This window comes from Nymphalis io, chromosome 5 (genome assembly GCF_905147045.1).
Source record: "Nymphalis io chromosome 5, ilAglIoxx1.1, whole genome shotgun sequence".
In the NCBI taxonomy this organism is placed as follows: Eukaryota; Metazoa; Arthropoda; class Insecta; order Lepidoptera; family Nymphalidae; genus Nymphalis; species Nymphalis io.
The window spans coordinates 10,073,856-10,088,787 of record NC_065892.1 but is presented as its reverse complement, the minus strand read 5'-3'; the positions used below and the strand labels follow the sequence as shown (position 1 = coordinate 10,088,787).

General features: G+C 34.0%; 1 protein-coding gene across 2 annotated transcripts in view; it reads right to left on the bottom strand.

Moving 5' to 3' along the window:
• Nucleotides 1-14,932, bottom strand: part of LOC126768623 (bifunctional heparan sulfate N-deacetylase/N-sulfotransferase) — a 122,512-nt gene that overhangs the window by 42,037 nt on the left and 65,543 nt on the right. For both annotated transcript variants that reach the window (XM_050486819.1, XM_050486820.1), the window contains exons 3-5: nucleotides 14,067-14,258; nucleotides 4,330-4,582; nucleotides 3,506-3,668 (exon numbers count right to left, since the gene is read on the bottom strand). In XM_050486819.1, coding sequence (XP_050342776.1) covers nucleotides 3,506-3,668; nucleotides 4,330-4,582; nucleotides 14,067-14,258 — 608 coding nt within the window. The remainder of the gene's footprint in view (nucleotides 1-3,505; nucleotides 3,669-4,329; nucleotides 4,583-14,066; nucleotides 14,259-14,932) is intronic.

Below are 14,932 nucleotides of genomic sequence, written 5' to 3'. Positions count from 1 at the left end.
AAAAGCAAATGAAATCAAATGATACAGGGAAGGAGGTAGGGGGTCTGTCAATTTGAGCATTTTTATAGACTAGGCCCCGAGTTCCCCTCGAGATAAGCATTGTTTTTTATTGGTCTGGCTATCAATTTAAATAATTGACTTTCCCACACCGGAGCAAAGGCCTCGGTGAAGATATTTTACTCAATAAGCCGTAATTGTCTTAATCGTCAAGGACTATCGTATTAACCACGCTATTTATTTTTATGAATCACTCTACCGTAAAAACTTAAGTATGAACTGTAACACATTATACATATTAGTGAGGACTACTACTAAAGTTTTTGGTGTTTTTCATACGATTTTGAACTTAGTAACAATAACAAGAGATTTCATTTTTGTGTAATACATTTGTATAATCCAATCATCGTAATTTTAGTACATCATTCTTATGGTGAAATATATACATAAGTATATACAAAGTCTATACTTTATTATTTAAAGGAAATTATTTATTAAATAATAAAATAAGTAACTATATATAACTAATATATATTTAAAATCGATATAGATGAAGACTTTATTCAAATAATAGTTTATTATTATGCGAAGCCACGCTTCTAATAGTAAATTTATAATGACATAAATCCGAATACGCCAAAGAGCACGTAACTTATTGTAAAACGATTGACCTAGGCACACTTTATGGTGTGAATCCGGTCGACGCAAACATAGGCGATCCCTGCTAATGAGACACTCCGAGTTTTTATACGATATAATACGTAACGTCGAACATGTAAATACTAACATAAGTTTATTTACTTAGAATCGTATTATGAGATTTACTTTTAAAGACTTTTCATTCCACGAAGACAATAAATATTGTTATGATTTAATTAATTTATTTTATATTCAAGGAAAATAAATAGTAGTCTTAAACAAAACAATATAAATATTAAACAGATAACAGTAAATGTAGTTTGTATTATAAACATTAATTTAAAGCAATAATAATAACTGATAAACGACATCAATTTAACCCAGAAGTCTTATTGATGACTGATATTTGCATAGCACGGGTTTTACGTCTGCTTGATGACGTTTGATTCCTCGGATTTTACCTAATATTATGGTTAAAATCCAAGCAAGCACGGCTAAATTTTCATGCACTCAATTTGTGTTTATAATTCATCTCGTGCTCGGGAGTAAAGTAAAACATAGCGAGGAGATCTGCGTCTGACGGATAAAATTCTGATGCATAATGACACTTCTTTGGCTAAAATAATTACGGTACGGTAACAGCCTGTGAATGTCCCACTGCTAGGCTAAGGCCTCCTCCTATTTTTTGAGGAGAAGGTTTGGAGCTTATTCCACCATGCTGCTCCAATGCGGTTTGGTGTATGTAAAAAACACATGTGGCAGAATTGCAGAGAAATTGGACACATGCAGGTTTACCTCACGATGTTTCCTTTCACCGTCAAATACGAAATGAATTATAAACACTTGAAAATTCAGTGGTGCGGGTTTGAACCCACGATCATCGGTTAAGATTCACGCGTTCTAATCACTGGGCCATCTCGGCTCATAAAATATAATACATAAAAATATATTATATATACCTGATGAATAAAATAACAAACGTTATTTCTTGCAGTTCATGAACTTGCGTGTAGCGAATGCTTTTATCATTAATCCCGTTTTTTATAAAAAAAATTTAATAAAATTAATATAAATATAACATTTATTACAATATTATTAAATAAAAGTATATAATAATATTTTATTATATATATAAGTGCTTGCACTTCTTGACTCGATTTTCATTATCAAATATGATACGATATACGACGATTTGTATTCTAATTTTAAAAATAAAATAGTGTTTACCTTTAAAATTGTTGTCTTTTCTGTATCCATTTTTGACATTTATAAATCACCTACTTTTAAAATGAGTTGTAGTTTCCCAGAGATCGACAAAAATGCATTCCGATCGACAATTTTCTTTACTACATCTTTTACACCCTATATACCTTATATACTTCATATACTGGTCACATAAAACAAGATTTTTATGATTTAATACTTCCGTGTCGTATACGATACTTAGTTACTTTGACTAAAAACGAAAATAAGTAGAAACTTTGCGCCATAAACGTTACATATGGAAACGTTGCATTTATATATCTAATTTTAATCGCATCGAGTTCAAAAAAAGTTGCAATACAAAACAATGAGCAACATCGACAATTAATATAATAACATAACATTACATATAATACAATATATGTATAACATTAATACAAATTGCATCATTCGGATAATCCAATTCTGTTATTGTCTAGTTTAACCGTCAGGTAATACAAGCTAGGTTTCACGGGTCATTAGCTCAGTGTTCTAATGGCGCCAAGAATTGCTATTCATATCGCGCGGCGAGCGTGCCGGAATTCCAGTGATGTCATCGAATTCGATAGCTTACGAATACTGTTCCTTCACACGTAGCCCTTTCGTTCGATACATTTTTATTTTTACGGATATAATAACGTATTTCACGCGTGTTTGACTACAGGTAAGAAAATGTCCACGGTACGTGAGCTGACGTTAAATTCTCACACTTTATATATATAATATCCGACATATTATACTTGAAATATAAATGAGTTCCGTCAAATATACACATTTACATATTTTAATGATAATTTAAATATTTAAAGATAATACATTAAACATATACGAAACATTAATGAAACTGAAAAAAAAACGTAACGACTTATGCTAGTAGAAATAAATCCGAGTCATTTGGAGCGAGAGGACAGATTAAGTAGTCTATTGGTATTCGCTTTCTAGATAATTGGGGCCGTTCAGAGAATTGCAACACTATCAAATCATACAATCATTCATAACAATCTAAATCCAAATTTTCCGTGAAACAAATTTAAATGATTAGTTCAATACTTTATACGGATATAAAGCATTAAAAATTTATAACAAAATTGTTTTCACTCGCGTATTAGGAGGGGATCAGGTTTTGCCTATATCCTTACTTGGGGTTCATGCTTGCTTATACCAAATTTCATTAAATTCGGTTCAGTGGTTTAGCCGTGAAAGTGTGACAGACACACAGAATTACTTTTGCATTTATAATATTAGTGTTGATATGATAATTTATTAATTTAAAAGTTACTTACTTGCTTACTGTTTTTCATCAATAATATTATTTTACACGTAAAAATGGAGATTAAGAGCTAAAAATCGAGCTCAGTGGCGTGCCATTGGAGAGACCTATGACCAGCAGTGGACGTGAAAAGGGTGATGATGATGATGATGATGACGTAAAAATCATAATTACATAATTAATATTAACTTTTCTGTATGAAAATCAGCGAATACTCGCAAACGCAGAGTTCTTCTATCATGTATATAATACATTGTACAGAATCATATTCCTGATCTATACTATTATATAATGCACAAGATTGAAGTTTTTAATTGATTCACTGGAATTTTATTATAGAGTCGCATTATAACTTACCACTAGTGCCGTAATCGTTCTCTCGTAACGCCCAAGCCACAGGTTCATATGTGGAAGAGTTAGCTCTGAACACGGTCCAGTGGTCACCGGGCAGCGAGCCCCAAGCGGTTTCGCCGGCGCGAGCTAGCCGCAAGACCGGCGACGCTGGGTTTAGAGCTGCGTCCTGATTCGACATTATGATAATTAACACTCCATCTTTAATCTATCGAAATTAAAATACCTTGTTGGTAAATATATATATATATACAAGATGGTCATGGACTGCGTACTAGTTCTTACATGATTCCACGCTTAATAGCTTAGATAACAGAACAAGACGAGAAATAACTATTAAGATAAATAAAAGTTGAAAATGTATTATTTAAAACAATTATACAGTATATTGTATGTAAATCCATAGACGGAAAGGCACTCAAGATAAACATTCGTGGTTTTTGTAGTGCCATCATTTTGTTGATATTTGGTTGTTTATATTGTTAAATAAATATTTAAAAAAGTATCGTAATGCTATGATTTTTATAATACCGTTAACCTATTCATATAAGAAACACTACAATATGAAACCTTTTAACGTGTTTCATTTAACCTATAAGCCGTATTAAGATCAAAATTAATGTAATTTCACATGAATACACATTTACATAATTGAATGAATTTCTAATAACATAATATTTCATACTACAATGAAAAGCTCGAATGGTTATAACCTTTGAAAGGTTACAATGACATTATGATAAATAAACGTTTTATTATAAAGGTAATTTCGCTCAGACGGAGCTTGATAATATGGGCGACAATATGCTACACAATAAATTTCTATTTACCTTAAGCCTTAGATTGGTATGCATGAAGAGTGGGAATCCTTTCAACTGAGCGCCAACAAGGCTCTCCTCCCCCGGCGTTGCGAACCCGACGACCCCTACTGAATATTCTCGACAATATTTGTCGAGAAGTTCTCGATTCCACTTGTCCATATTTGCATATTTCGACAGCGACTCGAACACAATCACTCCGTATCGCCCCTTGTCCAAAGTGGTAAGCACTGGCAGACTTTTGCCTGCGACTTCCACTTTGTACCTGTGAAAGGGTATGAAAGTATAAAATAGTGGCATAATTAAAACTTCCCTACTTTTCTCCCACTATACTATCAAACTAAAAAGATTCACGATCAGATAATATTTGCAGTTGTTAGTTTAATTAAGCTTATTAAATGCATTTGTCAAATTCTTTATGGACAGGATGTGTTTAAAAATAAAATTAAAGGCAAATCGAAAAAAAAAATAACGACATGGGGTCTATATCCCATGTCGTTATTATTATATTTATAACAATTTTAATTTTATACCAAACTAGCTAGACGACCCGTTTTTGCCTACATACAACGTTTACATCGTAATATAAATAACTCTATTGGCTTACATGGCACACGCCAGCTTCCAATCGGTATGATTTTTTTTTCTAATCTCATCTTTAACAATCATCGTAATATTATAGCGATTTTTCTCACAATATAAAATGAATTATACACTTAAACCGACTACATGAATAACTGCGCCCATTGGTGAAAACCGTAAAAAAAATCGTTCAGTAACGTTTATCGCGTACAGACAGACAAGACCGACAAATGTGGCGCGGGTAAGGGGACTTAAGTCTTATAATATGTAGTGATTATACTATGTAAGTGCCATAGATCAAACTAACATTACTTGCATAGCATAACATACTTGTTCTATTATACTATTAAACTAACTTGTACTATTAAACTAAAAAGTAACGGAATCATCATTAAGATATCAAAGTCACGAGTGATGAAATGTTATCTAAATTATGTCGCTGAAAAAATTAGTGAGCCAAATTTTTGTCCTTGTGATGTTTTATTACTACTAACTATCAAACCATGCCGCGGGTTTAACCGCTAAAATATACGAATAATACAATTTATCCGAAACTCGACCGTAATGCCATAAATTTAGTGATTTTCTTTTTTGACAAACATGAGTGATTCTGGTTCATTAATACAAAATTTGTTAATAACTATAGCGCTACTTATCGGATGCTAGCTATTAACTATCATCTCTATAAAACTGTTTTGTCCAATTAAATCATGACGTGAACTGTACGCGAGCACATTATAAAAATATGCTTTGAAAATTTTAAAGCATTCTCTTCAGTCAATTATACAATAATAAACGAACGCTGTTGACGGCTAAAAGAAAATATTTATTATTCTTTTAATCTTTTCAATTAGCGACAGAAATATCTCAAACGATATTCAGTTATTCACAAACGTTTTCCTATTGGACTTTTATTTGTAAATTTGTTTTTAGGATTCCGTTGTTTGACGTGGACGTGTGACGTGGATATAATAAATTATTTAAAAAACATAATAATCATTTTCAAATTCGTATATATGTCCATCTGGTTACCTCCTAACAAATATTTGTATAGGTATGTTTAGTTTCATGCACCAATGAGCATGAAGTGCAAGGCGCTTAAAAAGCTACTCTAAAAATGTTAACGTTTAATATCAATTTAAAAAAAATAGGTATGCCCAAAAACGAAAAAGTTTTTAATGGCGATAGCTTTGACCTAAATCATAAAACAAAGCAAACTCTGAACTTTAAACACTTTTAGAAATATTTTACAAATGAAAAGTAATCTAACTTGGTCCATCCAGTTTAGGCTTTAGACGTCTATGTATGCAGAACAGTGAAAAAAAACTAACATTCGACTATTTGTGTCTTTGTTAATATTGTTTAGGCTATTTTTTTCTCACGCATTTTTGGGTAATTACTAACTACTCTAGCGGCTAATCGTAAGATCTGACCGGTCATATTAATTCGCGCGCATTCTTGATACGTGTCAATTATATATATTCGTTATATACAGTTATAAACTCCGTTCTATTATTACTGTGATATTAGCCATTTGAGGAGTTCTTTAAATATGTTTAGTTCAATTTTCTTAAAATGTTGCATTCTTTTAGAAATTAAATAAAGCAATACGATATTAATAATGAAATTTAAATCAACCAAGTCAGCAAAAGAACCAAATGGTGTATAAGGTATGATTTTGTCTGCTTTTAAATGTATTTTTTTTTTCAGCAATGGGACATGCAATCTTTAAATACACATTACATGTTTAGAAAGAAATATTCATATAAAAATATTCATTATGTACATAAACTATAAATGATATATATAATTACTAAGCTTGATTATAGCTCTAAATGTGGATTAAAAAAATAAAAAATCCGACACTACTAAAATAAACATTGATTAATATTTTGTAATCCTAATGTTTTATCTGGATTAAATCTACATTCTAAAACAATTACTTTCATTGTAATTTTCAGAGAGTATTATCATAATTGCCTATTAATTAGGGTTAAAATTAACCCTGAATTATAGTGAATAGTTGCGACATGTTCCAATTATCTCATTATTTTATCAAAGAGAGTCGACCGTCGTCAAAGGTTACATAATTATGTTATAACATCATTAAAACAATTATATCTTCGTAGAGTATAAACAACATTTTAGTTGATATTAAATAGTAAATAATTATTTTTTACAAATGCATATTAATTCCGGTCACAGTCAAAATATTCAAATAAAGAGATGCATAAACACACGAAGACAGTCATAGTAAGAAAATTGAGCGAAATATGAAAGCAACCGTTCATTTTGCTTGAGTTAAGGCTCGTTCAATTTGGCAGTTCGAGTGCTCACAGACCGAAGCAACGGACGCTAACTTGCAAATACTACCCCGCTCGAACTTCCAATAATAATATGTACACCTATATGTGTATGTATGTTATATTTGCTGCAGTCGTTTCAACTTCGCCCGTATATTGGGAACTTTGTTAACATTATACATCGATATTTGTCATTCAAATAGTTGTTAGCGAAACATTAAAAACTAATACAAAGTTTTGTGAATTTAAATATATATACTCTAAGGAATGACTATTACTACCTCGTTGGTCTAGTGGATTGACGTAAGGACGCAGACCCAGAAGTTCTGGGTTTCATTACCAGGACTGGCCAATAAAAAATTATTGGGTTTTTCTACCAGAAAATTCTCAGCAGCAGCCCGGAGTTTGGAAGTTGAAAGTGTGTACACTCCCGAGCCTCGGAAACCGCGTAAAGCCTTTGGCCTGCGCCTGAACTCTTTGCGATCGTCTCGGATTGCCGTCTCATTGTGCATTATAATTTCTCCTACATAGTTGGCTAATCTCTCTAGAGATTGGCCGTCGCGGCCGAAATCGGTCTGGAGGACATTATTATTATACTAAAGAAACAAAAATATATATAAAAATACTAAAATACTACTGATGTCTGATGATGCTAACAACATACATACACCATTTCTTAGGCTTATTCAGACTAAAACGAATATACCTCGACTGTAACTCGCACTAACATGTTTCTAATTACCTTAATTAGCGTCCTGCCGTTACAGGAGACAACGCTCAATTTAAATTAGAGCAAGCGAAACGGTCCAATTTAACCGTGAACCGAAAGCGACGAGGGCTAATTCGTGATAAGGGAACAAGTGAGTTGAATAACAGGGTGGAGGGTGTTGCGATTAAGGCTCCACGATCTCTGAGATAATAGAACTTATCGTTAAGAGGTCGACTCGGGTCATTTTCCTTTAAAATGTAATAATTAAGTGAATAAAAAATATATAAACTCGTTTTAAATGTAGAGACTTTTATAATTTCGGTACCCTTATTAAAATTTTAAGATAATATTATAATAATAATAAATTACTTTATATAGCTTTTTACATTCAGTTAATGTTTAATATGTATGAGAACTAAATATACCAATCTAAGTTGAACCATTACGGGTTTTTAGTAATATTATATTGAAAGCTATGAAATTAAAGAGTAAGAAAAGGCAATAAAAGTGTTCCTACAAAACAAGTGGGCGAGGAGTGTTATAAACAAGAAGTTGGAAGAGCACGAGACGTCAAGATAAGGAGCGCTCGCGGTGGAGACTGGCTCTAATGGCGGTAGCAAAGTGCTACGAGTTAGTAAACTAACGACCACAGCAACTGCCTGCCTCTATACAACTTAAGGACAAGTCTACAACTTACTAGTTTTGTTATTAAGCCCTTAGTTTGATTCTTTTTTGTCGTTCAATTGACTTTTGTAACAAATGCTACACTTGAAACCAATCAAACTTTAAAAATAACTAGAATAGGAACATTTTCTGCTTATAATTTTTTATTGTAAAATAAATGTTCGATTTGCAAAAAATAATAATAGATTTTTGTCACGCATGACGTAAAAGGTTAGATGTTAGCCAGTAACAATAAAAAAAGCGGTAAAAAGATTAAATTGAAATGCACCTCACTTGTACTCACTCCAAGTCTGAAGAGGTCGTAAAATCAGTAAACGGCTATTATGTAAATGTGAGCCATAAAATTTTCCATTTCCAGATCACTTGAACAAATCAAGTATAACCGCTCCTACCTTTTATAGGTTAAGTTTTTAACAGAATTAGGTGAGCGTAAATTTCTCCTTGAGTAATTAAGTCATTTCGACAGATACGACGTATAACGATGGGGGGTAAGGCAAAGGCGAGGCGCTACCGTTATAAATGGAACTAAGCATGACCGCAACGACTTCCACGACGCGAAACTGCCATCTTATAATTTAAGTTCGCGTTCCTGAATAACACACCTTGCTTGTGCGAAAATGTGTAATAATTAGGTCGCATCAAATGTACGGAATGAGAATTCTTAGTAACAATTAATAAACGGAATATATCAACTGAAATGTAAATTTACGTCCTACGTGAAGCGCACGAGAGATTCATTAGCTTCTCATTTGTTAACCTTTAATATTAAATCTTTATTGTAAATATGACGACATATTATTTATTTTTATTTTCAGAATAAACACAATTTAATATAAATCTTTGTAACAGACTTTCAATGCAATGGTTTAAATGCAATAAGGGCTAACAAAAGTTACTTTTATACTTTTAAGTATGTAGCATTATTAAAATGACTTTTAATTTACTTTTAGCTTTAAGATATGTACGAGTGTTATATACCAAAAATAAAGTTATTTTCTAAAAGTGAGAAACTAACATTAAAATAACATTAATCATGACAGTTATTTAGATGTGAATTACTGATAAAAACGAGAAATAAGGTTTTTAAGCGAGAAATAAGAAATATATAGACGTTAGTGGAGGTTTAACATTAACGCAATTGAGCGTACGCCTACTCAGGGGACAAGTCTGACCCTCCACGTTAATTCGCAAAATTACATCGAGCAACTGTGTTTACTTCCCGTTTTATTAATCTTTTAGAGGCCAAAGGCAAATATGACTGGAAATTGTCAATTTAGTACTCCACTATTTCAATTTACGTGCAATCTAAAGTGAACAATGTAACTGGCGCCCACTCCCTCACCGTGTTTTCATAACAATGTTAAGGACAGAAAAATATCACATTATATAATTTTCCTTATATTGAGTAAAATACTAAATGTCAGAAAAAAAAGAAATATACTGACAATAAGAAAAGTGTTTTTTTGGTTAAATATCATTCATATATTTCTTAAACATTTTCTTTGCACACGATAACCTAAACCAACTACTTACGAAATATATATTCTGATACATGAAACGTTTCATTCAATGAAAACATTATTATGATGGAAAGTCTGGGAAAATTTAATGGGGCGATTCGATACCAAAGAAAAACATTGTAGGAGCAAAAAAAAAAACTGACGGGAAGTCGTCGAAGTTCGAGACGACGCAAAAAATATCCGAAGAAAAGTAATTCCTAACTCGTCAAACATTTCATAAGCAAGCGCAGCTTACATATCCAGTTTAGAATATCGAACCGATTTTTATACTGCAGCAGAGTGATGGCAATGGATGAAACTGTAAGAATAAAAACGATAGATAGGTTTGTCCCGCCTTTAAACCGAGTACTTCAAGTATAGTACGCTAATAGCTGTCTATTAGTAAATAGTAATAAATATATTTAAAAAAATAAATTGTTCTTAATAGTTAATTAATAAAAAACAAACATATTTCCAAAACAGAATATTCGAGCATCGACCTTAAATTTGATACTTTTAAAAACAATATGCGGTAACCCTTTATAATGCAATTTTATTTGTCGTGAAGGCGGCCATTATGTAATTACGACTATGACGCGCGAGTTTATGTCAGAAGCATAATCTGTTATCGATATGCAACGCAAAAGACGATTACATACACATTATACTAATATTATATAGAGATAAATTTTGTTTGGTTTGCTTTCCGGTTTCACGAAAGAAACCACTAATCCAGTTAAAATGAAATATCTATATTATTTATTTTATAGTATATAGGAAGGACATTTTTTTTATATAGAATAGGAAGGTGGACGAGCATATGGGCCACCTGATGGTAAGTGGTCACCAAACGCCCTTAGACATTGGCATTGTACGAAATGTCAACCATCGCTTATAGCCAATGCGCCACCAACCTTGGGAACTAAGATTTTATGTCCCTTGTGCCTGTAATTACACTGGCTCACTCACCCTTCAAACCGGAACACAACAATATCAAGTATTGCTGTTTTGCGGTAGAATATCTGATGAGTGGGTGGTACCTACCCAGACGAGCTTGCACAAAGCCCTACCACCAGTAGGCTGAATGTCAACGTAATCGGAGAGAAAACGATCGGTCTGGGCGCTTTCGAAGCGAATGTCAAAACTATTACCGATACACGAAAACTAGTGTATGAAATATAATGTATAAGAAAAGTCAGCGACAGCATACATGTATAATTTATACATAAGTTTGACGAGCCGGTTGGCGTGGTTGGTAGATACTTGCCTTTCACGTCGAAGGTTGTGGGTTCGATTCCCACCCAGGACAGACATTTGTGTTCATGAACATGTCTGTTTGTCCTGAGTCTAGGTGTAATTATCTATATAAGTAAGTATATAAATACATACACAAAAGAAAAGTAGTATATATAATATATCAGTTGTCTGGTTTCCATAGCACAAGCTTTGTACAAGCTTAATTTGGGATCAGATGGCCGTGTGTAAAAAAATGTCCCAGGATATTTATTTATTTATTATTATTATAAGTGTCACTAACTATTTTTATTTTGAAAAAGAACAGGGAAATAAGAACGACAACGTTTTATATAGAAAAAAATGTTTTCGTTTATTATTACATTTTGTAATTTGAATCAGTTCTGCTACTGATACGAGCGTAAAAAAATAAGCGAGGCGCGTTGTACGACGCATTTGCGGAGCACGGTCGAATAGATCGATTGGTAAATGTTTATATCTCATTGTTTAATAAATAGCACGACATAAATATTTCATATTATCTGTGCGAAATGTCGGGTGCTATTGGGAGGGTCTAGTGTACTAACGGACACCGTTATCAAAAAGCAACTTTGTGGATATGTGGACATTTGAGAAAAGTTAGATTCCGAAAATTGGACCGCTTACAATAAACTTTTAGTAGTTAAACTGTATACTCGATTCAGTTTATTGATAATACGACCAAATTTATAATCACATATACAAGTACATACATATAGTTTCCATACATATGTATATCATCAAATAATGTAAACTACAAAAGAACTTTACTCAAGGACACATCTGGCTTATTCCTCAGGATAATCCTACCATTACGTTTTATCGAAAATCGAACTATTGATTTAAAGCAGGAGACACAATAGCCAGTAGATAAATATATATTTTAGTAGGATAGCGAATGCGTTATTTAAAGAAGTATCTAAACGAAACTTAATAGGATAGTCGCTTATTATCGATCCATGAATCCATGACCGTAATGAAACTATTACTAAAATCAACAACAGACAGTCCGAGAGATAAATGGTATTTAACTGACAAATTGACAATGTATTCAATGGAACAGTCTTTATTACTCATAAAATCTACTCAAACGACGGCCTTGGAAAAAAAACTGGCTATCAATAAGTAAGTTTTCTGTGCTTCCACATTTGATATAGGAATTTAAATTTGAAACGAAGAATCAGTCACAAAGACGAATAAGTTTTGATTGATGAGTTATTTTCAGAATTAAATTTATATGTAATATTATAAATCCAATCGATAATTACGATTATATTCACCAAAAGTACATGGGAAGAACGACGAAAGATCGAAGTTATCGAACGATCTTATATCGTCTAAAAATCGCTATTGTCGTAATAAATCTAAATCATTCAATACGATCCTTAAATGAATTACTTTTTATATGGATGATTTTGTATGATTCAAAATATATGGACATCATTCATCCTCCTTGGATCTTACTCAAAACTAAAAAAATCTTATGGCAATGCGAATGTATATTGGAAAAAATACAATAGCGAAGTAAGTAAAGTAAGTAAGTAATCCAGAGTAAAGTAGACCAGGTCGATGGTAAAATTATGGATCTTTCATCTCTTATTGTTATGGAATCTATTGTGAGTGTTACAATAGTCTTTAATGTATGAAGTCAAAAGTATGTTTTAATTGAAATTTAGCTGTACGTAGATTAAAATAACCGCAATATAACGACGTTTATTTTGTTCATATATTTATTAAAACTAGTTGATGCACAGTCATTATCCGTATTCCTTACCTTATCTTATAATATTAAATGAACAATTCATGTATCAATATATCTTTTCTGTGTATCTCGGTTGTAACAAATTGGTTACAATTTTGTATTTAGATGAGCTTTTGCTTTATCTATGTATGTTACATTCTCAACTCAACCTCTGGGTTTAGTTCAAAGGAATTATCACAACTTCCTTAGACTCAACTAGAAGAAAAAAAGAAGAAAAAGCTGAATGTAACGGTAGAAGTTCTAAGGGTAGAAAATAAAGTACATTGGACGTATTGTGTATCTTTTCACCGACCAGACCCTTCTTGCCGTCTTAGCTATGTTTTATTGTCAACAAAGATTAAATCGCTAACTGAATAGTTTTGGCTATGGAATATAAAAACTGGAATACCTACTTTAAATCTTATATAATATTAGCTTATAGATGCTGTTTGGTTACATACACTTGATTAAACTTCATCGAACTCTTTTTATATCGACGTAGCCAGTGTCGTAGGTCATTTACTTAGCTTTTACAACAAACTAAGACGTTCTATTTTTACGAAATCGATGGTTATGCACTCGGATACGACGGCCATTCTCGAGAGATAATAGCCATCTCTACAGAAGACTTAAAAGTGCACAGGTGTATGCACTAAAGCAGGTGCACCTCTATTCCCTCATTCTCATAATCGGATGAGTATCTATTCCGACACGAAGACACCAGGCACAGAACTAACTTCACGTGCTTTTTAAGGCAGAGCGAATTATAATTCCGGGCTATTGCTGCGAACTATTGGACAGAAAACCCCAAAATCTTTTAATTTCCAGAAACAGTATTCAAACCCGGGAATTCATGATATGCACCGAACAGAATGGCTACTTGACTAACGAAGCAGTTACGTTGTTTTACATAATTACTAGCAAACTTATAATAAATAAATATTTCAGAATTCACTTACCGTATTCGGTTGGCGACAAGCAGCTCGGCGATGTCACGTCCCAGTCGCGAGTATAACGACTCGGCTATGACAAGCACTTTAGCATCGATGCGTAGTCGCGCGTCCGAGCGGTGGTCCCGTGCGGTCTGCTGTTGCGACGCCAGCAGCGAGCACTGCGACAGCGGACGCGGTACTCGATCGCGCCACACAAGGCTGTAAGCGAAGATCAAATTAGAATTTACAAGAATCAGATATATAATAAGCACTTCAAAAAGAGTTACTACTGTTTCTTGCCGGTTCACTAAGACTGGTGGTAACATTGACGCCATGGCGTTGTACGGTGCACTCATTTGGGTGGATGCTCTCACCGCTCGTAACAGAGCTTTTCTGAGGAGGAGGAGGCCGCAAAGAGTCATAGCGGTGAGAGCAATACGTGGGTACCGTACGGTGTCATGAACGGCAGCGACACTTCTCGCGAGCGATCTGCCCTGGAACTCCAGGCAGAGGTGCTTGCGGAAGTGCACCGGTTCCGGGTGGAAACGAGGTCAAGCGGCGTCCGTCCAGGGTCGGCGGAGGTTGAGCGAGTCAGAGCCCTAGCTCAGCGAGCCTTGATTCGCAGGTGGGAGGAGGACCTGAGGCGTCGGCGCTATGCGCACCTTCTCCTCCGGCCCTAAGTGTTACCGAGGTTAGGGGGTCTTTGTACCCTGAGAACCCCCTAGGATTTGGAGGCCTGCAGAGGCGGGCCAACCGTCGGGGCGACACGGTAGCATGCGCAAGCGATCCCGTGACGCCCCTCGAAAAGGCGGTGTGGGTATCGCTGGTTAGTGGGTATTCCGGCGCATACTTGGCGCCGGCGAGTCCCACATACCCCCCCAACGCGTAAACGC